This window comes from Pyrus communis, chromosome 16 (assembly GCF_041283825.1).
Source record: "Pyrus communis isolate YQ-2024b chromosome 16, ASM4128382v1, whole genome shotgun sequence".
NCBI classification, from domain to species: domain Eukaryota; kingdom Viridiplantae; phylum Streptophyta; class Magnoliopsida; order Rosales; family Rosaceae; genus Pyrus; species Pyrus communis.
Window position 1 is genome coordinate 5,942,244 of NC_142580.1, and position 27,929 is coordinate 5,970,172.

The following is a 27,929-nucleotide window of genomic DNA, read 5'->3' on the forward strand; positions in this document are numbered from 1 at the left end:
TATCCTAGAAGAGACACCCATAATTTATGTCGCTTAAAAGCGACACTATTTTATTTAAAGCGACGCTAGTACTTAAAAATATTAAAATATGTGTCGGTTATAAGCGACATTAAATTTTTACGTCAGTTAAAAAGCGACATAGACATTTTATGACGCTTATAAGAGATAGTAAATCCGACGTCATCTTCAGTGGGTGTCGCAAGTCTCTTTTTTGCCACTATATTATATTAAACCGACGCAACAACTGACACTATAAGCCCCTTTTGTAGTAGTGAGTCACTCGATTTTGGCAGTGCAGATAAAGAAATGAGATCCATTGGTTCTGGAACCAGCGTTGGCCATGGACAAGATTTAGGGTCCGGCGTGCTTGTTGATGAAGGTCTAATCGCCAAATTTTCAATAGACATTCTGTCAAGTTCTTTGTTGCTTCTGCAATCATCCTATAATTTTTTGGTTGGCTATGAACATAGAGTGTCAGTCAAAATCTAGGTCGTCAAAAGATGATGGTGCCAAGATCCATCTTCTTTATGCTGTGCAAATCCCGATTCGGTGGTGATTCTTTTTGCTGTTCGTATGAGAATTTCTCTTCTGCGTTGCAGATTGGAAAGTGGGAGCTTAATTTGATTATTCGACTTTTAAATATATATAGATATATATATACATTATATAGGTAAAATAAAATATTGTAAATCAAGGGCCCTCCCGAACTAGGGACCCTGTGCAGTGGCACCAGTTGCATACCGTTAAAGTGGACTTTGATGATGGCATGCATGTCTTCCTTAGCAGTAAGTTAAATGAAACAAACAGAAAGTGTTATTGTATATTAATTTGCAGCTAGCGTAAACAGAATTTACAGCGTCCATCGACTATGGTTGTGCAACTTATTACAGTAGACTCGGTGATGCGCATCATAAGATTTACGTCACACGCTAAAACTGAATATTGCTAACACTTGTTTCTGTTCGAACCCTGTTTGAAGAACCTAATTAGATTGAGTCGCACCAACCACTTATGCAAATTGTGATTCTTTCACTTATAAGTTTCAAACATATTTGTGAACAAACCACTTAACTTGAAGAGTAAATTTGCAATTAACTAAGATCCAAGGAACACATTTATTCATTAAAATTTCACATTCGTTAAGAAGAAACAATATTATTGAAATTCAAACTTGAAAGGGTAGCTAGGAATATATTGGATCAAAATCCAATATGTTTTTCATGTGTTTAATCAGTGCCCCCGATGCAGCACTGTAGGCAGAATGGTGGAACTTTGCTACCGTCACAATCGCAGCAAACCTCGTTTTGGTTACACTGACTGTGGCAAACTGCAGATTCACGTACAATCGTAACCAATGTCAGTCCATGCATCCAATCAAAATAAAGAAAGTAAAATGTAATTACCAACAGTTGAAAAAAAAAAGTTATTCGAAACCCTAAACCCTAAAGTGTGAGTAAATTATAAGAAACACGTACGATCGATATGAATATCAGAAGCAGGAGCTGCAGAAGCATGTTTGGTGCTGACCATTAATGGCATCCGACTGCTGTTGGCTTCTGCTAATTTGATTCCGCCCATTTGATGGTCGACCATGTAGAGGAAACAAAACAACAAAAAGGTGATTACTGCCACTGACTTCATTTTTCTTAATGATTATGCTAATTTTGGGTTTAGTCCTTTCTGGTTTCATTCATCCTCAAATGAACAAATATATAGAAAATGCAAATGAATGGATTAAATACAAATACACACCATTTACTCTTCATACAATGAATATAATGTAGAAGGGCCAATGAACCTTTGTATAAGATTTAATGGGCCAAATTGTTCAATGAACCTAATTAACACTCCCCATCCAGTAACTTTAACAATTTTTTGTGAAACATGGCTCAAGCCATATTTATAGGAAAATCTTCAACCCACACCAACAAATTATTCCCTTAGTCTTATTATATGTTAGTTTAAGAGAATATTAATTACCACACGCTTAACTATAATTTGGTTTGCATTTGTTTCTCTATTTATAGCCTCAATTCTTTTGCGTGCTACCATATTGCATTGAGTAAGTTGATATAATTCAATTTTGTGAGTGATTATCGGGTTTAGTCCACTTTTTGGGTTGGGTCGTGAATATCCATATCAATTTTTTTATTATCTTTTCATTATAAATGTCATTCCTTATTTATAGGTTTATCTTTTACATAAATTTAGGCTTAAATATAAGAATTAAGTGTTGTTTCTAATAACTGATATAACAGAAATGCCACATGGTATTATTCTAGTGGTTAAGTTTGTTAATATAGTTAAAATGGTATTTTTGTAATTGGGATATATGGCTATATAAGGGATTGTATAACTACCATTTCCTAAAATTCAGATATATACATTTTCTCCAATCAATCAATACAATCTCTCTTGTTTCTCTCTATCATCTTCCTCTTCCTCTGTACCAATTCTTCATCATTTGCAATGTAGTTAACATGGTATCAGAGCCACCAGGCTCACGCCATGAATTCTGGTGGTTTCTCTTAGTAGTAGTTTACATTTTTTTTTCTAGTCTAGTTTCTCTTCAAAAATTTCCAATAGATTTTTGGCGCTTCCGCGATTGTTCTTGGGTTGATTTTTTCTGCGATTGTTGGGATCGTGATTGTTGCGATTGTTCTTATTGGGTTGATCGTTCTTGGGGCAGTCGTGTTGCGGCCTTGTTGACGACAACCTTGCCATCGAGTCACTCGATTTTTGCAATGCAGATAAAGAAATGAGATCCATTGGTTCTGGAACCAGCGTTGGCCATGGACAAGATTTAGGGTCCGGTGTGCTTGTTGATGAAGGTTTTGTCGCCAAATTTTAAATAGACATTCTGTCAAGTTCTTTGTTGCTTCCGCAATCATCTTATAATTTTTTGGTTGGCTATGAACATAGAGTGTCAGTCAAAATCTAGGTCGTCAAAAGATTATGGTGCCGAGATCCATCTTCTTTATGCTGTGCAAATCTCGATTCGGTCGTGATTCTTTATGCTGTTTGTATGAGAATTTCTCTTCTGCGTTGCTGATTGGAAGGTGGGAGCTTAATTTGATTATTCGACCTTTAAATATATATAGATATATATACATTATATAGGTAAAATAACATATTGTAAATCAAGGGCGCTCCTGAACTAGGGACCCTGTGCGGTGGCACCAGTTGCACACCCTCAAAGTGGGCTTTGATGATGGCATGCATGTCTTCCTTAGCAGTAAGTTAAATGAAACAAACAGAAACTGTTGTTGTATATTAATTTGCCGCTAGTGTAAACAGAATTTACGGCGTCCATCGAATATGGTTGTGCAACTTATTACAGTAGACTCGGTGATGCGCATCATAAGATTTGTGTCACACGCTAAAACTGAATATTGCTAATCCTTGTTTCTGTTCGAACCCTGTTTGAAGAACCTAATTAGATTGAGTCGCACCCACCACTTATGCAACTTCTGATTCTTTCACTTATAAGTTTCAAACATATTTGCGAACAAACCACTGAACTCGAAGAGTAAATTTGCAATTAACTAAGATCCAAGGAACACTTTTATTCATTAAAATTTCACATTCGTTAAGAAGAAACAATATTATTGAAATTGAAAATTGAAAGGGTAGCTAGGAATATATTGGATCATAATCCAATATGTTTTTCATGTGTTTAATCAGTGCCCCCGATGCAGCACTTTAGGCAGAAGGGTGGAACTTTGCTACCGTCGCAATCGCAGCAAACCTCGTTTTGGTTACACTGCCCATGGCAAACTGCAGATTCACGTACAATCACAACCAATGTCAATCCATGCATCCAATCAAAATAAAGAAAGTAAAATGTAATTACCAACAGTTGAAAAAAAAAGTTATTCGAAACCCTAAACCCTAAAGTGTGAGTAAATTATAAGAAACACGTACGATCGATATGAATATCAGAAGCAGGAGCTGCAGAAGCATGTTTGGTGCTGACCATTAATGGCATCCGACTGCTGTTGGCTTCTGCTAATTTGATTCCGCCCATTTGATGGTCGACAATGCAGAGGAAACAAAACAACAAAAAGGTGATTGCTGCCACTGCCTTCATCTTTCTTGATGATTATGCTAATTTTTGGTTGAGTCCCTTTTGGTTTCATTCATCCTCAAATGAACAAATATATAGAAAATGCAAATGAATGGATTAAATACAAATACACACCATTTACTCTTCATACAATGAATCTAATGTAGAAGGGCCAATGAACCTTTGTATAAGATTTAATGAGCCAAATTGTTCAATGAACCTAATTAACACTCCCCATCCAGTTACTTTAACAATTTTTTGTGAAACATGGCTCAAGCCATATTTATAGGAAAATCTTCAACGCACACCAACATATTATTCCCTTAGTCTTATTATATGTTAGTTTAAGAGAATATTAATTACCACACGCTTAACTATAATTTGGTTTGCATTTGTTTCTCTATTTATAGCCTCAATTCTTTTGCGTGCTACCATACTGCATTGAGTAAGTTGATATAAGTTCAATTTTGTGAGTGATTATCGGGTTTAGTCCACTTTTTGGGTTGGGTCGTGAATATCCATATCAGTTTTTTTATTATCTTTTCATTATAAATGTCATTCCTTATTTATAGGTTTATCTTTTACCTAAAGTTAGGCTTAAATATAAGAATTAAATGTTGTTTCTAATAACTGATATAACAGAAATGCCACATGGCATTATTCTAGTGGTTAAGTTTGTGAATATAGTTAAAATGGTATTATTGTAATTGGGATATATGGCTATATAAGGGATTGTATACCTACCATTTCCTAAAATTCAGATATATACATTTTCTCCAATCAATCAATACAATCTCTCTTGTTTCTCTCTATCATCTTCCTCTTCCTCTGTACCAATTCTTCATCATTTGCAATGTAGTTAACATGGTATCAGAGCCACCAGGCTCACGCCATGGATTCTGATGGTTTCTCTTCGTAGTAGTTTACATTTTTTTTTTCTATTTTAGTTTCTCTTAGAATTTCCATTAGATTTTTGGCGCTTCCGCGATTGTTCTCGGGTTGATTTTTTCTGCGATTGTTGGGATCGTGATTGTTGCGATTGTTCTTGTTGGGTTGATCGTTCTTTGGGCAGTCGTGTTGCGGCCTTGTTGACGACAACCTTGCCATCGAGTCACTTGATTTTGGCAGTGCAGATAAAGAACTGAGATCCATTGGTTCTGGAACCAGCGTTGGCCATGGACAAGATTTCGGGTCCGGTGTGCTTGTTGATGAAGGTCTTGTCGCCAAATTTTCAATAGACATTCTGTCAAGTTCTTTGTTACTTCCGCAATCATCTTATAATTTTTTGGTTGGCTATGAACATAGAGTGTCAGTCAAAATCTAGGTCGTCAAAAGATTATGGTGTCGAGATCCATCTTTTTTATGCTGTGCAAATCTTGATTCGGTGGTGATTCTTTCTGCTGTTTGTATGGGAATTTCTCTTCTGCGTTGCTGATTGGAAGGTGGGAGCTTAATTTGATTATTCGACCTTTAAATATATATAGATATATATACATTATATAGGTAAAATAACATATTGTAAATCAAGGGCGCTCCTGAACTAGGGACCCTGTGCGGTGGCACCAGTTGCACACCCTCAAAGTGGGCTTTGATGATGGCATGCATGTCTTCCTTAGCAGTAAGTTAAATGAAACAAACAGAAACTGTTGTTGTATATTAATTTGCAGCTAGTGTAAACAGAATTTACGGCGTCCATCGAATATGGTTGTGCAACTTATTACAGTAGACTCGGTGATGCGCATCATAAGATTTGTGTCACACGCTAAAACTGAATATTGCTAACCCTTGTTTCTGTTCGAACCCTGTTTGAAGAACCTAATTAGATTGAGTCACACCCACCACTTATGCAACTTCTGATTCTTTCACTTATAAGTTTCAAACATATTTGCGAACAAACCACTTAACTCGAAGAGTAAATTTGCAATTAACTAAGATCCAAGGAACACTTTCACTTTTATTCATTAAAATTTCACATTCGTTAAGGAGAAACAATATTATTGAAATTGAAAATTGAAAGGGTAGCTAGGAATATATTGGATCATAATCCAATATGTGTTTTTCATGTGTTTAATCAGTGCCCCCGATGCAGCACTTTAGGCAGAAGGGTGGAACTTTGCTACCGTCGCAATCGCAGCAAACCTCGTTTTGGTTACACTGCCCGTGGCAAACTGCAGATTCACGTACAATCGCAACCAATGTCAGTCCATGCATCCAATCAAAATAAAGAAAGTAAAATGTAATTACCAACAGTTGAAAAAAAAAAGTTATTCGAAACCCTAAACCCTAAAGTGTGAGTAAATTATAAGAAACACGTACGATCGATATGAATATCAGAAGCAGGAGCTGCAGAAGCATGTTTGGTGCTGACCATTAATGGCATCCGACTGCTGTTGGCTTCTGCTAATTTGATTCCGCCCATTTGATGGTCGACCATGCAGAGGAAACAAAACAACAAAAAGGTGATTGCTGCCACTGCCTTCATTTTTCTTGATGATTATGCTAATTTTTGGTTGAGTCCCTTTTGGTTTCATTCATCCTCAAATGAACAAATATATAGAAAATGCAAATGAATGGATTAAATACAAATACACACCATTTACTCTTCATACAATGAATCTAATGTAGAAGGGCCAATGAACCTTTGTATAAGATTTAATGAGCCAAATTGTTCAATGAACCTAATTAACACTCCCCATCCAGTTACTTTAACAATTTTTTGTGAAACATGGCTCAAGCCATATTTATAGGAAAATCTTCAACGCACACCAACAGATTATTCCCTTAGTCTTATTATATGTTAGTTTAAGAGAATATTAATTACCACACGCTTAACTATAATTTGGTTTGCATTTGTTTCTCTATTTATAGCCTCAATTCTTTTGCGTGCTACCATACTGCATGGAGTAAGTTGATATAAGTTCAATTTTGTGAGTGATTATCGGGTTTAGTCCACTTTTTGGGTTGGGTCGTGAATATCCATATCAGTTTTTCTATTATCTTTTCATTATAAATGTCATTCCTTATTTATAGGTTTATCTTTTACATAAATTTAGGCTTAAATATAAGAATTAAATGTTGTTTCTAATAACTGATATAACAGAAATGCCACATGGCATTATTCTAGTGGTTAAGTTTGTGAATATAGTTAAAATGGTATTATTGTAATTGGGATATATGGCTATATAAGGGATTGTATACCTACCATTTCCTAAAATTCAGATATATACATTTTCTCCAATCAATCAATACAATCTCTCTTGTTTCTCTGTATCATCTTCCTATTCCTCTATACCAATTCTTCATCTTTTGCAATGTAGTTAACATGGTATCAGAGCCACCAGGCTCACGCCATGGATTCTGATGGTTTCTCTTCGTAGTAGTTTACATTTTTTTTTTTCTATTTTAGTTTCTCTTAGAATTTCCATTAGATTTTTGGCACTTCCGCGATTGTTCTTGGGTTGATTTTTTCTGCGATTGTTGGGATCGTGATTGTTGCGATTGTTCTTGTTGGGTTGATCGTTCTTTGGGCAGTCGTGTTGCGGCCTTGTTGACGACAACCTTGCCATCGAGTCACTTGATTTTGGCAGTGCAGATAAAGAACTGAGATCCATTGGTTCCGGAACCAGCGTTGGCCATAGACAAGATTTCGGGTCCGGTGTGCTTGTTGATGAAGGTCTTGTCGTAAAATTTTCAATAGACATTTTGTCAAGTTCTTTGTTGCTTCCGCAATCATCTTATAATTTTTTGGTTGGCTATGAACATAGAGTGTCAGTCAAAATCTAGGTCGTCAAAAGATTATGGTGCCGAGATCCATCTTCTTTATGTTGTGCAAATCTTGATTCGGTGGTGATTCTTTCTGCTGTTTGTATGGGAATTTCTCTTCTGCGTTGCTGATTGGAAGGTGGGAGCTTAATTTGATTATTCGACCTTTAAATATATATAGATATATATACATTATATAGGTAAAATAACATATTGTAAATCAAGGGCGCTCCTGAACTAGGGACCCTGTGCGGTGGCACCAGTTGCACACCGTCAAAGTGGGCTTTGATGATGGCATGCATGTCTTCCTTAGCTGTAAGTTAAATAAAACAAACAGAAACTGTTGTTGTATATTAATTTGCAGCTAGTGTAAACAGAATTTACGGCGTCCATCGAATATGGTTGTGCAACTTATTACAGTAGACTCGGTGATGCGCATCATAAGATTTGTGTCACACGCTAAAACTGAATATTGCTAACCCTTATTTCTGTTCGAACCCTGTTTGAAGAACCTAATTAGATTGAGTCGCACCCACCACTTATGCAACTTCTGATTCTTTCACTTATAAGTTTCAAACATATTTGCGAACAAACCACTTAACTCGAAGAGTAAATTTGCAATTAACTAAGATCCAAGGAATACTTTCACTTTTATTCATTAAAATTTCACATTCGTTAAGGAGAAACTATATTATTGAAATTGAAAATTGAAAGGGTAACTAGGAATATATTGGATCATAATCCAATATGTTTTTCATGTGTTTAATCAGTGCCCCCGATGCAGCACTTTAGGCAGAATGGTGGAACTTTGCTACCGTCGCAATCGCAGCAAACCTCGTTTTGGTTACACTGCCCTTGGCAAACTGCAGATTCACGTACAATCGCAACCAATGTCAGTCCATGCATCCAATCAAAATAAAGAAAGTAAAATGTAATTACCAATAGTTGAAAAAAAAAGTTATTCGAAACCCTAAACCCTAAAGTGTGAGTAAATTATAAGAAACATGTACGATCGATATGAATATCAGAAGCAGGAGCTGCAGAAGCATGTTTGGTGCTGACCATTAATGGCATCCGACTGCTGTTGGCTTCTGCTAATTTGATTCCGCCCATTTGATGGTCGACCATGCAGAGGAAACAAAACAACAAAAAGGTGATTGCTGCCACTGCCTTCATTTTTCTTGATGATTATGCTAATTTTTGGTTGAGTCCCTTTTGGTTTCATTCATCCTCAAATGAACAAATATATAGAAAATGCAAATGAATGGATTAAATACAAATACACACCATTTACTCTTCATACAATGAATCTAATGTAGAAGGGCCAATGAACCTTTGTATAAGATTTAATGAGCCAAATTGTTCAATGAACCTAATTAACACTCCCCATCCAGTTACTTTAACAATTTTTTGTGAAACATGGCTCAAGCCATATTTATAGGAAAATCTTCAACGCACACCAACAGATTATTCCCTTAGTCTTATTATATGTTAGTTTAAGAGAATATTAATTACCACACTCTTAACTATAATTTGGTTTGCATTTGTTTCTCTATTTATAGCCTCAATTCTTTTGCGTGCTACCATACTGCATTGAGTAAGTTGATATAAGTTCAATTTTGTGAGTGATTATCGGGTTTAGTCTACTTTTTGGGTTGGGTTGTGAATATCTATATCAGTTTTTTTATTATCTTTCCATTATAAATGTCATTCCTTATTTATAGGTTTATCTTTTACTTAAATTTTGGCTTAAATATAAGAATTAAATGCTGTTTCTAATAACTGATATAACAGAAATGCCACATGGCATTATTCTAGTGGTTAAGTTTGTTAATATAGTTAAAAGGGTATTATTGTAATTGGGATATATGGCTATATAAGGGATTGTGTAGCTACCATTTCCTAAAGTTCTAATATATACATTTTCTCCAATCAATCAATACAATCTCTCTTGTTTCTCTCTATCATCTTCCTTTTCCTCTGTACCAATTCTTCATCTTTTGCAATGTAGTTAACATGGTATCAGAGCCACCAGGCTCACGCCATGGATTCTGTTGGTTTCTCTTCGTAGTAGTTTACATTTTTTTTCCTAGTTTAGTTTCTCTTCAAATTTCCATTAGATTTTTGGTGCTTCCACGATTGTTCTTGGGTTGATTTTTTCTGCGATTATTGCGATTTTTCTTGTTAGGTTGATCGTTCTTGGGGCAGTCGTGTTGCGGCTTTGTTGACGAGAACCTTGCGGTCGAGTCACTCGATTTTGGCAGTGCAAATAAAGAACTGAGATCTATTGGTTCCGGAACCAGCGTTGGCCATGGACAAGATTCCGGGTCTGGTGTGCTTCTTGATGAAGGTCTTGTCACTAGATTTTTTATAGACATTCTGTCAAGTTCTTTGTTGCTTTCGCAATCATCCTATAATTTTTTTGGTTGATTTTTCATCTGGGCTATGAACATAGAGTGTCAGTCAAAATCTAGGTCGTCAAAAGATTATGGTGCCGATATCCATCTTCTTTATGTTTTGCAAATCTTGATTCGGTGGTGATTCTTTCTGCTGTTCGTATAGGAATTTCTCTTCTGCGTTGCTGATTGGAAAGTGGGATCTTGGACTCTGTCAGGTTGTTTCTTGTATCTGTCATCTTTTTTATGCATATATGCATAAGATAAAGTTTGAGATTTTATACATGATTAATTGTGAAGGCCATTGACATTAGTTGAAGAATGATGAAATATAGTTTCTTGATTGTTGGCCAAGATAATTTTTTGTTGATGGTTATTCAAATTATGGTCTCTTCTTGGTGTTGTTTGCATATCAGCTCTCTATGCTCTATATTTGCCATTTTGATCCATGTTCTGTTTTCTGTGGTGGAGAAAATTTCTCAACTTTGTGCAGTCCACATGTTTGAAGAAATGCACAGCTCAAGTTGTTTTGTGAAGTTGGTAAAGTCACATGATCCGTGTTCTATTCTCTGTTGTGGAGTGATCTTGCCGATATGGGTTTATGTTGAAAATCGGGTTTTTGTTTTTTGTTTTGGATGAATTGTCTAAGATAAACTACTGTTTCATTCGGTGATTTGGTTGGATTACGAGATTTCAAGAAAGTGTCATTCTATCTTGATGGTTAAGAAAGTATCATTCTTTCTTTGATTCCATAGAATTTACCACGATTATCATTATCTTGTTGCCTTAGAATTTGTCAAGAGTATCATTCTCTTGTTGCCTTAGAATTTGTCAAGAGTGTCATTCTCTTGTTGCCTTAGCATTTGTGTCAAGAATGTCATTCTCTTGCTACCTAGAAGAAGTCATTTGTTTTGATATTTGGATTGTACTTGTGTCTTTCATCATGACTTCACCAACAACTAAAGTTGTAGTCTTGTGTGATGATAATGGAGTGAGCAGAGGTTTTGTTTTGTGTCTCAACACTTCAAGAAGCTGCAAAAGCTCTCAATAATATGTTGGTCAACAACTACAAAGGTGTCATGGAGTGCAGTAGTTTGATTCAAGGTTTTGGGAAAGCTAGAATATTTGGTGATAGGTTTTGTGGGTGTTTTCTTGTTTGCAGCATCACCATCAAAAGTGGAACTTGTATTAAAGATGCGGGAATGAACATCCAATTGTGGGTCACTTTATATTTTCGAGATAGCAGGGTTGTCCAAAAGTCAGCAAGAGTGTACCGATGATGATTTGGCATAACACTCAAACTTTAGGCTTGGTTTCATCTTCGTCATCTTCTATCTTGGAAGCCAAGTAGAACCTAATGTAGCCCATCTCTGCAATCTTGTACTCAACCACAAATGGAAGTTCAGAAGACAAGTTGATTGTGACGGTGTTTGACAATGTGGTAGCCTTTGTGAACGAGTTCATGTACCTCAGAGCAAATGTCAACAACTCCAGATTATCATACACTGCTCCAAACTGCAAGGGACAGGGGTTTGGGGTTTCCTGCAGTGTTTAGCTTCATAACAGTAATTGCATATGTATTTACAAAAGGATTGCACAGTCCAATGTTTTTGAAGCATTGCAAACATCTTGGTCTCGTAGTTCCAGATCAGTCTCAAATACCTAGCTAGTTCAAACTTCACTTGGATACTCCAAGTTTAGTTTGAGGGGGGAGTAATAACTGATATAACAAAAATGCCACATGGCATTATTCTAGTGGTTAAGTTTGTTAATACAGTTAGAAGGGTATTATTGTAATTAGGATATATGGCTATATAAGGGATTGTATATCTATCATTTCCTTAAGTTCAGATATATACATTTTCTCCAATCAATCAATACAATCTCTCTTGTTTCTCTCTATCATCTTCAATACAATTTCACATTATTTAACAAGAAACAATATTATTGAAATTGAAAATTGAAAGGGTAGCTAGAAATATATTGGATCAGAATCCAATATGTTTTTCATGTGTGTTTAATCAGTGCCCCCAATGGCAACATTGGAGGCAGAAGGGTGGAACTTTGCTACCGTCGCAATCGCAGCAAACCTCGTTTTCAGGACTCTACCAGTGGCAAACTGCAGTTTCACTTACAATCGTAACCAATATCAGTCCATGCATGCAATCAAAATAAACAAAGTAAAGTGTAATTACAAACATTTGATTTTGGGGTCTTGTTGTTGACTTCAATTTTATCTCCTTGTTTAGTTAATTGCCTTGATTGATTAGTTATTCGCTTGATTTTTTTTTCCATTAATTTTTTTTTCGTTCACCTTCTAACCTAAGATCATGATTGTTTCTTTTTTTTTTTTCGTTCACGCCCCCTGTCTCGATCTTTCTGCAAATTAATACCTAAGATGATGATTGTATCTTTATACTATGTACAAATATGGTATAGAAAATATAATAAGTGTAACATTACTCAAATTTATGTGTTAAGTGGCTTATTACTTGCCAAAGAAAACAGGAATCCATTTTTACTCAACCCTTTAACTTAAGTGTAATATTGTGGTACTGTCTCTAGAATTTTGTCACATTTTTTTAGTAAACTAATATTTTAAGCATTTGAATCGAAACTAAAATAATCTTGTGGTTAACATGTAAAAAGTAAATTACATGTTATAGTTTGAGTATTTCTGAATATTTTCTTGATTGATAATTTCTAAAATTACAATATACAAATATAGTTGTAGGAAAGAATCCAATAGTTTGTTTGTTTGTTCATTTTTTTTTTACTTTTTATAATCCAAAAGAATCCTATAGTTGACTCCTATGATTGATATAATTGATACAAAGCACGAAAGTAATATTTAGCTAATTGATACAATCAACACTAAGTAAGAAGGTAATCATTCCAACATATATTTTGCTCAAATCAACGTTGATTGGATGCTAATTTAGGCAAACATCTTATATGATTGTTTGACTTTTTCAACAAAGCGTAGGCTGGAAAATCAGGAGAATAAGAAGACAAGGCTAGAGGGGATAACGCTACACCAAAGTCAAAAGTGTGAACCAAAAAGGATAGTGTGGGAAGAGATTCTCCCAGGTCAATAACTCATCAGTGGCAATTGTCCAGTGAGCGGATAGTGAATCTTTTGAACACGTAGCAAGTGTTTATTGAACCATAATACTGCTAATACTAAATTTTAGTTGCACGAGAGAATCTCTACCACTAACAAAGCAAGTAGTTTTGTTTTAGGTTTGCATTGGGGGGCTAGAAATAGAGGGGCTGGAGGTCGTCAATGGTGTGTGGGCGAGGCTGGTGAGAATAATTGCTAAAGACCTTGCAAGGCTGCTGAGCATATATCGCTATCCACACCTTTTTTTACCTTTCACTCCTAATTTTTCATGGTTCAATTAAATTTAAGAGTGTCAAATGACATAAATTAACACGTATATATACTTATAATCGAAGCATTCATTGTTTCAGGATTACTGTAGTGGTCAAGCTCGACGATCCAATCTGATCCGAATATCAAACGAGCCCTTACTTCCCAAGCTAAAAGAAAAAGAAGGACAAAGCTAATAGACCCGAATGAGCAGTAAAGCAAGCTTTATTGAAGTATCCCATCACTGTTGGTCCCCATTTAACTTAAAGCTGGAATTTAGTGCTGTGCAATTTACAGTGGAGGCTGGAAAGCAGAATTACAAATACATACAATATTTAATATGTAAGAGGTGAAAGTAATTGTGGACAGAAGAAGGAAGTTTATATCGTTATACAGCCTAATGTGAAAAGTAGACACTTTAGAGTGGACCGGCACTTTGCATAAGCTGGAGATCATAAGAAACCTTTTGTTTTGCTGGATCTTTACATCCTCGAATATCCCCTCTGATCTTCGTATTGATCCATGAACTCGTTGTTGAACTTCTTGAAGCTATCCATGATGGCTGGCATGTCTTCCTCAGCCGGTAAGATGGTTGTCCTCAAGTGGAACACCCTATACGGCAAAAAGGAAGAAAGTAAAAACAAATTAGAAACGGGTTTTTTGTATTGCAGTTTCATACATATGCGTAACTTATTACAGTAGGCGAGGTCACAGTTTGGTACATAGTATATACCCTAGAACTGAAGATTGCTAAAAGTGATTAATTACCCTTCTTTCTGTCCGAACCCTGATCCAGGGACGGTGGAAATGCCAGTGGCTTCCAAGAGCTTGAGACAGTAGAAAACATCGGCAACTTTTCCAGCCTGTTGAGCAGCCTCTATCGCTCTTGGTGGCAAGCGTATTTGTGGGAATGAATACATTGCACCTAAAACCAATTTTTTTAACCGTTAACAAAAACAGCCATAAAATTTTTGAGGTAAACTTCAACGAGTTGTAAGCAACTTTTTACCTTCCGTGAAATTACAAACAACATTTCTGCAGCTGTTAAATCCATCAGTCATTATCCTGGCTCTTCTCCTCAGAGATTCAAGGATCCCTTTGCTGCAGTTAGTAATTCAGAAACCACCATTATTTACAGCTTCGAGAGGACATCTCTTGATACCACTCATCACTAGTGTTCCAAATCCCACATCATATTATTGTTAATTTCACATAAACAAGAAATACCGATAGTTAACCATTTCACATCCTTGACATGAAAATGATGTTTAAAAGCTGCTTTAAAGCTTAGACCTATCTCAGTAGACTATGACTGACCATGGAAAAGCAGAACAGCTTTTACCGTTCAGTTTCCGTTTAGTTATATACCAAAAGCCTTCAAGTATACTTTTAGAGGGCATACCTTTCCCTAATAAACTGCTCATATGAAATATCTCCAGGTTTGGGAGGGTTGACCATCAGCCCCATCTGTATATAGACCAAGTAATTCCCTAATTTAGATACACAGTTTCGGACAGAGATGACTTCTAAATAGAATAGCACATTGAAATATTGTAGTTTCACTCACAAATATTTGTGCAGGAACATTTGGACTGAGTGCTATTGATGCAATCTTATATATCTCGTCAACTGTCTGCAACATGACATCAAGAAAATAAACACTCAATGAGCGTTGGAGCTTATATATACCGAATTGAAGAATGCCATTCTACAAGAATATTTCCGGATTAATTCAACACGCCATAAAAACACTAAATCAAAGTATGAAACAAAAAAAAAAAAAAAAAAAAAAAAAACTTAAATTGCTCTAGTACATGTAACCTGAAAGTTAGGAGGCTTCTAGTTGATCAAATCTTAAACTTGTTATAGTCCCTACCTTTCATAAATTTTATAGCATTCTTGTATTTCCATTAAGTCTAATCCTACATGCTTCTGGAGGCATACTCTGCGTATCCTCTTTTTGCAATCAAAATGTTGTTGGAAACTCAAGTGTGTGATGCAAATAGGCAACATAGAGGAGGCACAAACCTTTGGAGGGATGTTTGTCATCTCAAAGTATCCACCCCGCTGTCCACATTCACCCCAGTATCCTTTGGAGACGGTGTGGAAAGAAACAAGCTGGACTTCCTTGCTTATAGGTAGCCCCATACCCATCAATACCTACAAATATAATCAGAATTAAAGAATTACTTATCGATTCGAGCTGAAACTACAAGGAAGGGCACATGCAGCTAACTCTGGTAGCTAAGAGTATTTACCTTTCTAGAACTAATAAAGGGGCGCTCATCCTGGTATATATTTTGCTGATAAACTTCATCCCCAAGCAAGACTAGGCTTTCATGGTAACAGAAGTTCAATATTTCTCTTAAATTAGCTTCACTAAGACACTGACCAGTAGGATTTCCAGGGTTTATAATCACCATTGCTCTTACCTGATTGTATTGCAAATATTTAGTCGGTAGTAAAAACCATGACATAAAGCCCAACTCCGTCATTGAATTGCAAACATAAGAAGAAATTGACATTTACTACTATATTCAAAAGGGAGTAGATATTAGCATCCAGGAGGTAAACAGGAAAACGTTGGAGAGGATATTGCTCCTAAGGCATGCGAAAAAAAATCTGTACTGTATGAAATCCGTATTGAAAAATTAATCAGCCTGCATATTGCAGGTTGATCCTATTCACCCATTCATGTAGTTTACTCTTAGTTTGAAAACACATTTCCTGCATTCTTCAATAAACCAGAGAAAAAGTATACTAACAGTGATTCCATTTGCACGAGCCTGTGCAACTGACTGGCGAAGATTATTAACATCAAGACCCCAATTTGCTGTTTCCTCTAGGTAATAAGGAACAAGAGAACCGCCAAACAGAGATATCGCAGCCGAATAGAGTGGGTATTGTGGGACTGGAACCAGAATCTGCCAGCATCCCAAATAAGAATATGTATGGAGATAGTATTGAGGTGCCAAGAAGAAAAACTGAACAAAAAGACAGCATTTATATTTACGTAATCTGTTATCTGTCATCATTTAGGAAGATACATTACCCCATCCCCTTCACCACGGATGATAGCATTCAAGATCTGCATCACACCCTTGCTGGCACCATCGGTGAGATATATGAGCTCCGGGTCACTGTAATTGGGGCCCCAAAAATTAACAAGCACATTAAGTGACAACTTCAGAACCAAATTAACAACTTTATTGCCTCTGGGAAAAAAAGAAGGTAAAAGGATTGATATCTAGCAACCAACACCTTGGATATCCATCACGTTTCTCGATGAACTCTGCCACTTCCTTCCTAACCCCTGGAATACCTCGGGAATCACTATAAGCACCTACACATGCAACGTGAAAAAAATTGTTCATTTACAGACTTACAGTTGATAAAAGGAGCTCTTAAACTTTGGCAACCCCAGAAACAACTTCTCAGCTATGCTTATTGCAGATAATGGGGATCAAGCAATTTCATGTTTATAATAACCGGCAATAGCAAGTTACCAGGTAGGACGAAATTGATGGAGATATAACATAATAATTGCACCAACTATTGACAAGATAAGATGTTTATCTAGCTTTTAAATACAAAATAAAAGTTCCAGTTAACATGGTTCGGTCAGATACTGAAAAAATTTGATCATCGCCACATGAACATGAAATGGATTGGTGATCAGTAGGGCAGATCATTGTGGAGAAACAAAAGGAAATAGATCTTATAAGATATGCTAAATTTTGAAATAAACTGAATATGTCCTTCAAAAAGTTAAGATGGCAGCACCAGTTAAATTATTTAGCAGGTGTGCGAGTGTGTGTAATCAGCTTTTGGGAGTTTAATACACAAAAAATCATTCTTCAGTGCATTGGATATAGTCAAGTTCTTTTCCCATGATACCATCACATGAAAGGCAGGTAAGGTAAAGTGGATACCTAGACCACCCGAAGTAATTGAAAGATAATGTTTAGCTCTTGAAATTGCATCAGCAGGAAAGAGCAACCCTACATTAGGGTCATCTAACAGGAATGGAGCTTGGCATAAAGCAACCACCTGCAATAAAAGATTACTTGGTCAGAACAAGTTTTACGGACAATTTAAGTGAGCAACTCAAACAATTCAAACTAAAAAAAAGTGAGTGTCAGCTTAGCAACGAACAAAAACTATATGAGAATATGAAGAACCTGGCGAGGGAAAGTCAGTGGCTTCTGTCCTAGAGCATGAGGATTCCCAACATTTGTGAAAACAATCTGCAGACAAGAAACTGAAATAATCAGACAGCGCAAAAATTTGATAGAATTGTCATTGGGACTATTAATCCACTTAAACTCTGTTCTGTTGCGACAATATGTTAAGTTGATTGCAGTTAAGAAGACATGCAAGGCAATTTTACAAGGGTAAAATCCAAGAAAAACCGCATTGCCAAACAAAACCAAATAAGAAGTGGTATCTGTACCTTCTTTCCTTCCTTCTGAAGCTCAGAAGCTCGAAGATACAGCTCGCCTCTAACAGCGTACTGAACCTTCTTCACGTTCTCATTCAGTGACTCATAGTCCAATGCCTTAAGGGGCATGATGATAGTTTTATGTTCTAAAAAGTTTTACTCAATGCAATGAGAAGGCACAGCAACCAATTTATGCACTCACTCCCTAACCTGCAGATTTCGGAGTAGGTTAACAAAAACTAATTCACTGAATGGGCTAATCATCCTGATTAACAAACTAAAATCAAACACCAGCATTAATATGAGCAACCGCAATCACAAGTATCGAACCGAAAGCCTAAACAATTACATCTCAACAGATGAATCCTATAAAACCTGGAAAAGATGTAATATTTAGTTCAGAATCGCCAAAAAACACGACACCCCAAATGCAGAAAACCAAAAAAGAAACGACGGGAGTCGGCTAATAGTAAAATACAGAGAACCAGTGAGGCACCTATCACAGATCTTCACCAAAAACCGAAACTTTAAGTAAAACACCAACCAAAAAGCAAACCCAGTTAGCAGATTAACACAGATAATAACCCAATTCACCGAAAAGCTCAAAACAGAAAGGGGGAGGAAAATCAGAAAGGTACAGCCGCCGTACCTGTGAGCTTTTGGTCTGTGGCAATTGCAGAGAGAAGCAAGGTGGGCAGTATAAAAAATGAAGGGTTTATTATTATTTTATTGGGGTGTGGATCAGAGAGAGAAAAAACGTTACATTATTTTGTGGCAGTACATGAAGTGACTGCAATGGCAGCTGCAGAGCCACTGAAAATTTATAAACGGATTATTGGTATAATTTTGCCGAGGGAGAGGATAAATCTCGTGTCAGAAATGTGGTGCAGCTTTAACACTCTCACTCCTTCGGCAGATAACGAGGGCCTTTTGGCATTGCTCTTCCTTTTTCTGGCATTGTCATTGGGGTGCTGCTGTCGCTATCGGACTAATTGATATACAAAAATATTTTTATGTTTTTTTTAAAGCGTTTTTAGTTATTTTAAAATTACTTCTAAACGAGTTATTAATCGCCTAGAACTCTTGGTCTAAACAAACTCGTGGTCCCCTAGAACTCTTAGTCGCACGGGTATAGGAAGTCTCACTAATTTTATGTACGACGTACTTGACTAATAAAATTATAACATACTTAAAACTTTAAAAAATGAAGGCGTGAGAAAAACATCTCCTACACATTTTCTTTCATCCCTAATTAGGTTTCAAGAACAAGTTCTTTGACTATTAGGTTTCAAATATAGCAGTTAAGCTTAATTGTTGCTGGCCCTACACGTGGCAATCAAAAACAAAAATAAGTGGCCCCGATCATGCCACATCAGCCCGCTTAACAAATTTTTTGACGGAATTGAAAAAATGTGAAAAAGTAAAACCAAAATTGGCAAAGTGGCATAACTTGAGTTTTAGAAATCAAAGTAGATTAAAGTGGAGCGTGAAGCAGCATAGCAAAAAATAAGGCGGAAAATCTACGATGACAGTTCTATTCAAGCCCAAGGGGCCCATAAATTAATAGTAGTCGATGATCCAGCGGCCTAAGCCCAGGCCCATACCCAGTTAACACTAGCAGAAAAACTGTTAACTTAATTACTGTTCAACGGAGAGCTCTGAGAAACCCCTGTGAGGGTTTATGAAGCCGAGCGATTCCTTCCGCGCCCTCGCTCTCTCTCTCATCTTCCGATGATGACGACGACGACGACGGAGGGCGTGAGGCTGCGGGTGGCATTCAAGGAGCGCCACATTCTGAGCAAGTCACAGAGAACACAAGGACTCAGGCGGAGCTGGATTCTACTCAAACCTCACCACCGCACCATCTCCGACCTCGCCGCTTATCTCCTCCACGCTTTCAACCTCCACGGTTCTTGCCCCGATGGCCTCCTCATCTCGGTAAGCATCCGCTTCCCATAACCTGATTCCCCAAAAAAAAAAAAAACAAACAAAAAAAAAAAAATGAAATTTCAAACGCAATTTTAATTTTTTTTCGCAGATGGATGTGTTTGTGCTTCCGCCTTTCGAATCTACCTCCATTTTCAAGGATAAAGATATTATCAGGTCAATTTTTGCTTGTATTATCGGAAAATGTGGGGGCTTTTCAATTTTTTTTAAAATTTTTTATATTTGGGTTTGTGTATTGATTTTTTATTTGAACAGTGTGAAAAGGAAAGAGGGCACATTGTCTGAAATTGCACTGCTTGATGATGGAACAGACGCTATTGACGTGGAGGAAATTGTGGAGAGGCAGCGATGAATACTTGTATGAAGCTTTTGGCTAATGAGGTATTCGAAAAGGAGACTGGAGGATATGATAGTGATTCGGAAGAGGATGGACCTGACCATTTGGAGGATTTATTTCCCGTTGAGAATCCACCTGACAACAGTTCAAACAGACGGTCCAAGAAAAGGAAGCTTTCAGATAAACCTCAGAGTTCAAAGTATGTATTTTTACTCCATTTCTGAAGAGTTATTTGCAATGGCATGTGGGGAATGCACCTTTTGTTTATCTGATAGAAAAATTGTGTACTATGAGATGGTGTACACGTTTGTATTGGAGATATCATCATTAGAACTTCGTTTTGATTGTGACTTGTGCTTTAAACGGAATCAAACTGAAATGGTTATTTCTTTCATTGCAATATATATCAGTGATATTTTGGACAATTTAACTGGATCCTATATGTTATTATGTATTTGGTTAAGGCTTGTATGATATTATATGCAATTACTGAGGCACGTGACTTGCCTTTATATATCTCAGGAGGAAGAGAATTAAATCTTCTGCTACCGAAGAATGTTCAGGTTTACCTGAAGGCCTTCAGAATGATGTCTGTGCAGAGAAGAAAAAAAGTTCTCATCAGTCTCGTGTTCTCGCCAGAAAGAGACATTCCAAGATGGACAAGTCATTTATTGTTGAGGATGGACTGGATAATTCAAGCACCCGTAAAACTGATGAAAGAATTGATGGAATAAGTAAATCAGTGCCCAATGGAAAGAGGTAGCTTTCTGGCCTTTTTGTATATATGATGAAAGACAAAAAATTCTATTCCAGTTTCATATGTCCCGCACTTGAGTCTAGGTTGGGTGAGCTAAAATGTGCTAGCTAAACCCTATAGAGCCAGGTTTTTAGAAATTTATGTTACCAAATTTCTGTAAGACCGTGAACATCTAGTACTCACCATTTTTTCTCATTTTTTTCTTTTCCCTAATTTGGTTTGATAGATCCTGTCAGCTTCAAGAGAATGATAAAAAGGGTGTGGTTTCATCTGAAACGCCTGGTGAAAGTAAAAAGGTAATAGTTATCACTATAATCTTAGATGTACGTGCTGTTTGTCATACATTTTTTTTATATCAGCTACAAGTTTAAATCTTTGAGCTCCTTTTTATCTTTTTTTGTGCCAGCTTCCTAGTAGAAGTGCTCGACGTAAAAAGGCCAAAAGGCAATGGTTGAGGGAAAAAAATGAAAGCTGAGAAGGAAGAGGTAATGTGGTGTTCCTGGTGTATAAGATGATAAATAGATAAAGATTCCTCTTTCACACATATGCACCACAAATACACTTGTGTACACACCACAAAATAGTGAGGATGTTTCGCAAAATATTTAGCTTACCGTCATGAATGTTGTGTATGTGTGTAAATTTGAGGGCTGGCATCATAAATTGGTATTTTGAAGTACCTATATGTCCTTACGAGAGGGAGTATTTGGTCCTTCCGCTTAAGTTGGTTTTTTGAAGTACCTATATCTGCTTTTTGCAAGAGGGACTACTTTTTTCTCCCGAAATAAAATTGACCTATAGTGTTCCAATTTGCAGTTACATAAGACGCAATTGCTCAAAACAAATAATCAGCAATCTACGGGTAAAGATAATCAGAAATGTCCTGAAGAACACCAACAACCAAACACAAACAATGAAGAAGAGGAGGAACAATCGGACACAGATAGTGGCGGAGAGGATGAGCAAATGAAAATAGATAACAATGAAGTAGTTGAGCAACCATACACAGATAATGATAAAGAGGATGATATTGTTCCTGTAGTAATTAGACCAGGACATATTCGATTTGAACCCCTAGGAAAAGGTATGTATGGGTCGGATTTTTGAATAGACAATTACTTGTGGCATTTGAGTTTATCAATTGATTTTATGGGTACATACTTCATATTATGGATAACTTGTTACTACAATTATCTGAGGTGTGTACTTGTTTCAGTGGACGAAGATCAGCCTATTCAGCAGAAAAGAACTCCAGTGGTATGTTTCTCTTCTTTAGATCATTATAGACTGTTCTTCTTCTGAAGGGGCTACTCTGAAACGACTCAAAAAATTTCTTTCTTGAAAAGTAAGATATAGGGTCTTGGAGGCTTGAAAGAGTTTGTTAATTGGCTTATGATGGGACTCACCAACTGATTCTTAATTTCTTCCTGACTATTTTTTTTATTTTACATTATGACTTATTCTATTGAGATATGTGATTTCTTTATATTTGTATGTCCTGCCTGCTTCAGGAAATTTTTCGGTGGAATGGAATAACCAGCAAGAGGGGTCAAAAATGGGGTATGGAGAAAACATCACATTCAAGAGCAAGCGACTACAACGATCTGAATCAAGAGTCACCTGCAGTACCGGATATTGAAAAAGAGATTCCGGTGAATGATCACATAGACTTCAATAGGCTTGAGCTTTGTACTACTCTACCTAAGGTTTGGTGCTTTCCTTCTTTTCATGTTGCTTCCATGAACATTAGTTTCCCTCATCATAGGAAAAAAATATAATAAAAATAAGAGTTATTTGCGGCTGGCTTTGTACTATAAAAACCTTTCAGTTGCTATCCTTTCTTATATCTGGTAGTACATCTTTTGCACATGTAGTTAATCTTCTCGAGTTGAGAATGTTCTCGACCATGTGAAAGTGCTTTTCACATCAAGTCAATTTAATCCTTTATATTGCAGTTATTTTAGCATTGAGGAATTAAAGGGATAATTTGCATTCAAATGTGCTGCAGGAAGGTGATCAAATTGCATATCGTTTGATTGAATTAACATCGTGCTGGACTCCTGAAGTTTCCTCATACCGAGTATGACTCTGTAGTCTTTATCTTAAATTTCTGCCTAACTTTTGTGAACATAAATTTTTTCCATCACAGGTTTCCTTGTACCTGTAGGTTGGAGAAGTGTCACAGTATGACCCTCAATCAAATAAGATTATGCTAGTACAGGTTCCAGAGTATCCCATTGTTTTTGCGGGGACGGATGAGGCATCTGATGTAGTGCCAGATACATCCCTTTACGGGCAAGATCGCTCTCTAGAGGTACTTGAACTACCACCTGTCATAGTGTGTTGATACATCCCTTTACGGGCAAGATCGCTTTCTAGAGGTACTTGAACTACCACCTGTCATAGTGTGTTGCAAAGTGTGATACATCCATTTACTGTTTTTATGACCAATATTTGTATGATCGAGTTATATTGATGCCAGTACCGTGATCCTACGACCTTTTTGTAGTTATATACACCCATCTTTTATCAGTCTAGCAGTGGCTGTGATCTATTGCTTCATAGTCTTTGATTGCTAGCATCTGACAAGTTTTGAACCCGTGCAGGTAGATTATTCTTCACTTTTTGATGTCCGCATTGTTAAGCATGGCAACCTCAACACAGCAAAACCAGTCACTGGAGATCAAGATGTTGCATCAGGATCCAGGCAGCTCGACAAAGACATGGAAACTCATGCTGCTACGAGAGGTGCAAATTAGATTTCCACGTTCCGTGTCTTATATGAAGAATTTGAATATGATTCGATATTCTTGTTCACACATGTAGAAAATGGAAAGGCAAGTGCATGGGATGAAATCAACCAGGCATTTAATGCTAAGAAGGTAGAGCTGTCGCAGGAGGAGAATGGTTGGAGTAAAAACGATGGTTCGTTGAGGAGCTCATGGTCGTATAGGGGGTTGAGAGGTAGCGCGTTAGGTCCAGTAGTGGCTCGTTTGAGAGCGCAAGGGCAATAAGGACCTAACAGCGGGTAAATGTCTCCTAGATCAACTGTAGTCCATAGTTTTGTGAACTTAGAAGAAATAGAATCCGACTTTCGCCTTCAAAATAGTATTTCCGGTGTGTGTAATGTGAGGTTGTTGGTGCAATTCAAGGCCGTTTATTGTATAGTGTATCTACTTTCATCGGAGTGTCTTGAATGGCAACACCTTTGGTGCTTTACAGGGGGGAAAATGTATATACTTGATTCGCTTATTTCAATTGATACAATTTATCTGCCTTGAAAACAAAACTTTACTAATAACTTCTATCAGCGTAACGCCGACTTGTTCTCTGTACATGTTTCCGTTACCACTCCATACATCGCTCAAGCAGGTAAAGAGGCACTTACACTGCCCAGGATGCCAACTCCCCTCATGATCCGCAACTGATTCATCCCGAAATCCCATTAGCTTTGAAGACCACGAATCCACAACCTTCGTAAAACCTGATTCTTCCAATTCTTCTAGTCACGATCACGTTTCCTATATTGATATACGGCTGAGATGGATCAGGAACTGCTCTGGCTCCTCACCTTCTCTTACTATCTGCAGACACCATAGGCATTCACAGGCAAAGATTATATATGTTAATGTGCATTAATCATAATACGATTAGAAATTACAGTAGCAATCATGTAAAACAGAGGAACAAGGAAAACAAAAACTGTATGGTAATTACCTGTACAGGGGCATTCATCGGCAAACCCATGCGATCAAGGAAGTTGTGTCCTGTGGCCTCCCAGTGAAGATGTCTATCCTCACATGTCGGACTTTGCCCTTCCTCATGCAAAACTTCGCGTCCCAACCAGACAAATAAGATACCAGGATTACTTGTGCCTGCACTCGCATCTGGAGCTGGCAAAAGATACACTGATCCAGAATGAAGTTTGTGAGACCGATGCATCTCCACTTTATTCAAAGAAGGCCACTGGTACAAAACTGGGTTGATCGCTTCTGCAGCTTGCGTGATCCTTACAGATTTCAAATCATTTCCATGGTGACTATTTTCCACGTCTAACATAAGCTCTTCTCCGCTGTTCACATTTTCAGATTGGTTGCAATCAGTGTCCATTGCATCATCACCTAAGTCAGGTAAGGAGAAGGACCATGAGCGTACCAGATTACTCGGAACTTTCGGCGATTCATCAACCGGAGGTACCAACATTCGAGGTGGAGGATTACTGCCTCTACGCTCCGCAATAGAGGGGGAAATCCCCTTACATGGCAAGCCTGTATTGGTCACTTCCAAAGTACAATTAGGCGAAAAGGCATCTGTAGGCGAAGAGGGAGATTTTTTGAAAAGTAAGCTTGAGTTATCTGCCAAAGAAATATTCTTAACATGAAATGGATCTGTGGAATCGAAGCCAGAAGGTGAAGGCTGTCGAGAAGACAAACATGACAAATCCGACCAATTAGAAGATGAGGGTGAAAAGGTAAATGAACTGGAGTAATCAGAGGTTGAAGGAGAGAGTGTCGGGGATTTGGAGCTAAACTTAGGACTTCTGTCAGGAAAACAAGAAAAAGAATCTGGTGAACCACAAGGAGTTGTAGGTAACAGTAACTTATCGGTCAGAGGAACGAAGCGTTCTACCTCTCTAAAAGTATCTGTTACCCTACGTGGGCTTTTATTTGGATAACCTTCAAAGGAATCTGGTGAACCACAAAAATGACGTGATGCTGATAATGGCGATGAAGGCTCAATCGGAGAAACAGAGGTTTCTGCTCCTTTATGAATTTCCACAACCATATCAGATACATCAGATGGGGTAGGGTTACGGTTCACCTCAGATGTGATCAATTCTTTCATAATTCCGCTGGCAAACTTTTGCCGCAATCTACCCCATCCATTTTCTCTGGCTGGAAGGCAAGTTTCTGATTCGGTATTTGATACTGAAAAGGGCGGAACAACCCCACCTGCAAGTGCCTTATGGAAAATTTCGAAATCCAAATCATATTCAGCAACCTTCCTTTCACCCACCGGAACACAGCTCGCTGCAGAAACCTTATCACCTGCGGAAGAAAAAGTTTCTACCTTTTTGGCATCTATCTTGCTGGAATCTTCTGCTAATATTCCACTGGAAAGAGCATCCCAAAACTCCAACGGTTCTTCACCTTCATTGATGTCCACAATTGGACCCCTTGCCCTCTCATACCGGATGACCTGAAAGGCAGCTGCCCTGGCATTATCTGACATCCTTGTGTTGCAATCCTTTCCAATCCAGACGTATATAGCAGATGGAACATGCACAATGAACGCCCCACGAGAGTCGAGTCCTTGTGAACCTGGATGTCCCAACGTCTTTGGCACCAGATGAAGAGGATCATATGATGAATGTGGGGCCATCCGATACATCCTTAACATGGAATTTGGGCTTGCAGGCACAGCATGTACCCTCTTCTGGCACTGAAGGAGTTGACAAGCAAAACCCACATTCGGGTTCGTCACCCCTCGTGCTGCCTTCACATACTGGAATGCATCTTCAAAGCTGTGGCCCTCCCTCCACATGAGGTATGCAATGACCAGAGAGTTGGACCGAGACACTCCCTTACAACAATGCACAAAAACTCGCCCGCCTTGCTTTCGAACATCTTCAAAATAATCAAACACATCATATAGTATACTCGTAATGTCCTCCGATGCGCTATCTCGCAACCAAAGTGTCTTGTACACAAGATCATTTCTGAAATACTCGGGAGAAACAAACCCAACACAGTTCAGCACATGAGTGATCCTATTCTGCCTCAAAACCTCGCGGTTCTTAGCCACCGCATCACTTCCCAAGTATATATGATCAGCAATTCTCGAGCACTCTTTATCGAAAAAAGCAAGCTTATCCTTCTTAAACTCAAATTCTCTCCCAGGTTCTTCTGGATTCAAGTTCGGAAGCGGTTTAGCTGACCCTCTCGGGGTTTGCGGTTGAGGCCAGACCCCGAGATCATCAGAACCTGCCCGCGGCCACTCCTTAACGGTATTTCTGGCTATTGAAAGGGGCTGAAGTGGAGGTAGGCAAGACCTCACCTTACTATTCAGTTGTGGCCTCGGATATGGATTGTTGGGCTTAGAGGGTGACCGGTCAGACCACGAAACCGACCGCAAATAGGTTTTCCGGGTAGTATTTCCGGCGAGCCGGTCTTTCTCTTCTTCCCCTAACATCTCAAAGTTTCTGACAAAAATTCTAAAAACTAATTGATACCCATTGAAGGATACTTCCAGGAAATAACATGGAACCCATCAAGTTGAAATTTTTGGCGTAAACAGTTGGTATTGAAATTTCAACCCCTCTCTCTCTCTGCTCTTTTTCTCACCTAAAACCCTTGACCGCCTCTCTCTCTCCTCACCTTCTCTCTCTAAAGATTAGAGCTTTTCAACGTAGAAAGTTGATTCAGAAGAAAAATTCAAACACGAAAACGACCGAGTAAAACCCTAAACCAGTAGAGACAAGCAGAAAGTTGGAAGGAAGAAAGAAGTTAATTAGGATTTTTATTTTATCTACTAAATTAAAGTCGGAATTTTTGAAGAGAGACTTACTTGGAATTTGGAAAAATGGAAAATATCTTTTCCAGCTGAAGAATCGGTTGGTGTGTGGGACAAACTTTGAAATCCAGTGGAGAAGAAGGGGAAAGGATGGAGGAGACTGAGTTTTGGGAGAACGAGTTGGACTGAGTCATTGGTTATAGACTAGAAGGGAATGGGTCAAACTGCCACGTCGTCCATGATCTAATAACAAGCAATGCATGCGAGTTTTGTGATGTCATTTGTATAAGGATAGTTCGGACCACCGAGAAAATCTTGTGCAGGAATATGACACTCA

The 27,929-nt window shown here is 37.7% G+C and overlaps 3 protein-coding genes across 5 annotated transcripts; 1 reads left to right on the plus strand and 2 right to left on the minus strand.

Annotated features, from left to right (window-relative positions):
• Nucleotides 1-13,804: 13,804 nt before the first annotated feature.
• Nucleotides 13,805-19,023, minus strand: LOC137731299 (glutamate--glyoxylate aminotransferase 2). 2 transcript variants are annotated; one of them, XM_068470395.2, is made up of 14 exons: nt 18,688-19,023; nt 18,051-18,248; nt 17,779-17,844; nt 17,530-17,647; nt 16,859-16,940; nt 16,650-16,737; nt 16,363-16,521; nt 15,856-16,029; nt 15,626-15,757; nt 15,165-15,230; nt 15,000-15,064; nt 14,607-14,698; nt 14,366-14,522; nt 13,805-14,209 (listed from the first exon to the last, which is right to left on the minus strand). In XM_068470395.2, exons 2-14 carry the CDS (start codon nt 18,165-18,167, stop codon nt 14,080-14,082), a joined length of 1,446 nt encoding a protein of 481 aa, XP_068326496.2. In that variant the 5' UTR covers nt 18,168-18,248; nt 18,688-19,023; the 3' UTR covers nt 13,805-14,079. The 2 variants fall into 2 exon arrangements, with proteins under 2 accessions (XP_068326496.2, XP_088543663.1); XM_088687537.1 differs by having other exon boundaries at nt 18,051-18,563; nt 18,688-18,926.
• A 651-nt stretch (nt 19,024-19,674) lies between these two features.
• Nucleotides 19,675-24,368, plus strand: LOC137731060 (coilin). Its single transcript, XM_068470131.2, is given in 15 exon segments — nt 19,675-19,976; nt 20,077-20,141; nt 20,241-20,329; nt 20,332-20,521; nt 20,845-21,081; nt 21,306-21,375; nt 21,486-21,539; nt 21,541-21,564; nt 21,896-22,163; nt 22,296-22,336; nt 22,591-22,785; nt 23,088-23,159; nt 23,247-23,393; nt 23,686-23,827; nt 23,906-24,368. Coding segments are annotated over 15 exon segments (1,989 nt in total). The 5' UTR covers nt 19,675-19,769; the 3' UTR covers nt 24,094-24,368.
• On the minus strand, nt 24,236-27,847 carry LOC137731059 (protein-tyrosine-phosphatase MKP1). 2 transcript variants are annotated; one of them, XR_015957711.1, is made up of 4 exons: nt 27,647-27,786; nt 25,235-27,541; nt 24,797-25,151; nt 24,236-24,663 (listed from the first exon to the last, which is right to left on the minus strand). XR_015957711.1 is itself a non-coding variant. In XM_068470129.2 (3 exons), the coding sequence occupies exons 2-3, from the start codon at nt 27,269-27,271 to the stop codon at nt 24,601-24,603; spliced, it is 2,538 nt and encodes an 845-aa protein (XP_068326230.2). In that variant the 5' UTR covers nt 27,272-27,541; nt 27,647-27,847; the 3' UTR covers nt 24,236-24,600. The 2 variants fall into 2 exon arrangements, 1 of the variants encoding a protein (XP_068326230.2); XM_068470129.2 differs by having other exon boundaries at nt 24,797-27,541; nt 27,647-27,847.
• Nucleotides 27,848-27,929: the final 82 nt, after the last annotated feature.

What these genes read in the sequence shown, in the direction of transcription:
- LOC137731059 (XM_068470129.2), bottom strand. Translation starts at nt 27,271, where the DNA reads ATGTTAGGGGAAGAAGAGAAAGACCGGCTCGCCGGAAATACTACCCGG. An exon ending in CGATGAATGCCCCTGTACAG is followed by an intron (nt 24,664 to 24,796) that starts GTAATTACCATA and finishes TGGTGTCTGCAG; the next exon opens with ATAGTAAGAGAAGGTGAGGA.
- LOC137731299 (XM_068470395.2), bottom strand. Translation starts at nt 18,167, where the DNA reads ATGCCCCTTAAGGCATTGGACTATGAGTCACTGAATGAGAACGTGAAG. An exon ending in CTCGTGCAAATGGAATCACT is followed by an intron (nt 16,030 to 16,362) that starts GTTAGTATACTT and finishes CAATACAATCAG; the next exon opens with GTAAGAGCAATGGTGATTAT. An exon ending in CCTTTATTAGTTCTAGAAAG is followed by an intron (nt 15,758 to 15,855) that starts GTAAATACTCTT and finishes TTATATTTGTAG; the next exon opens with GTATTGATGGGTATGGGGCT.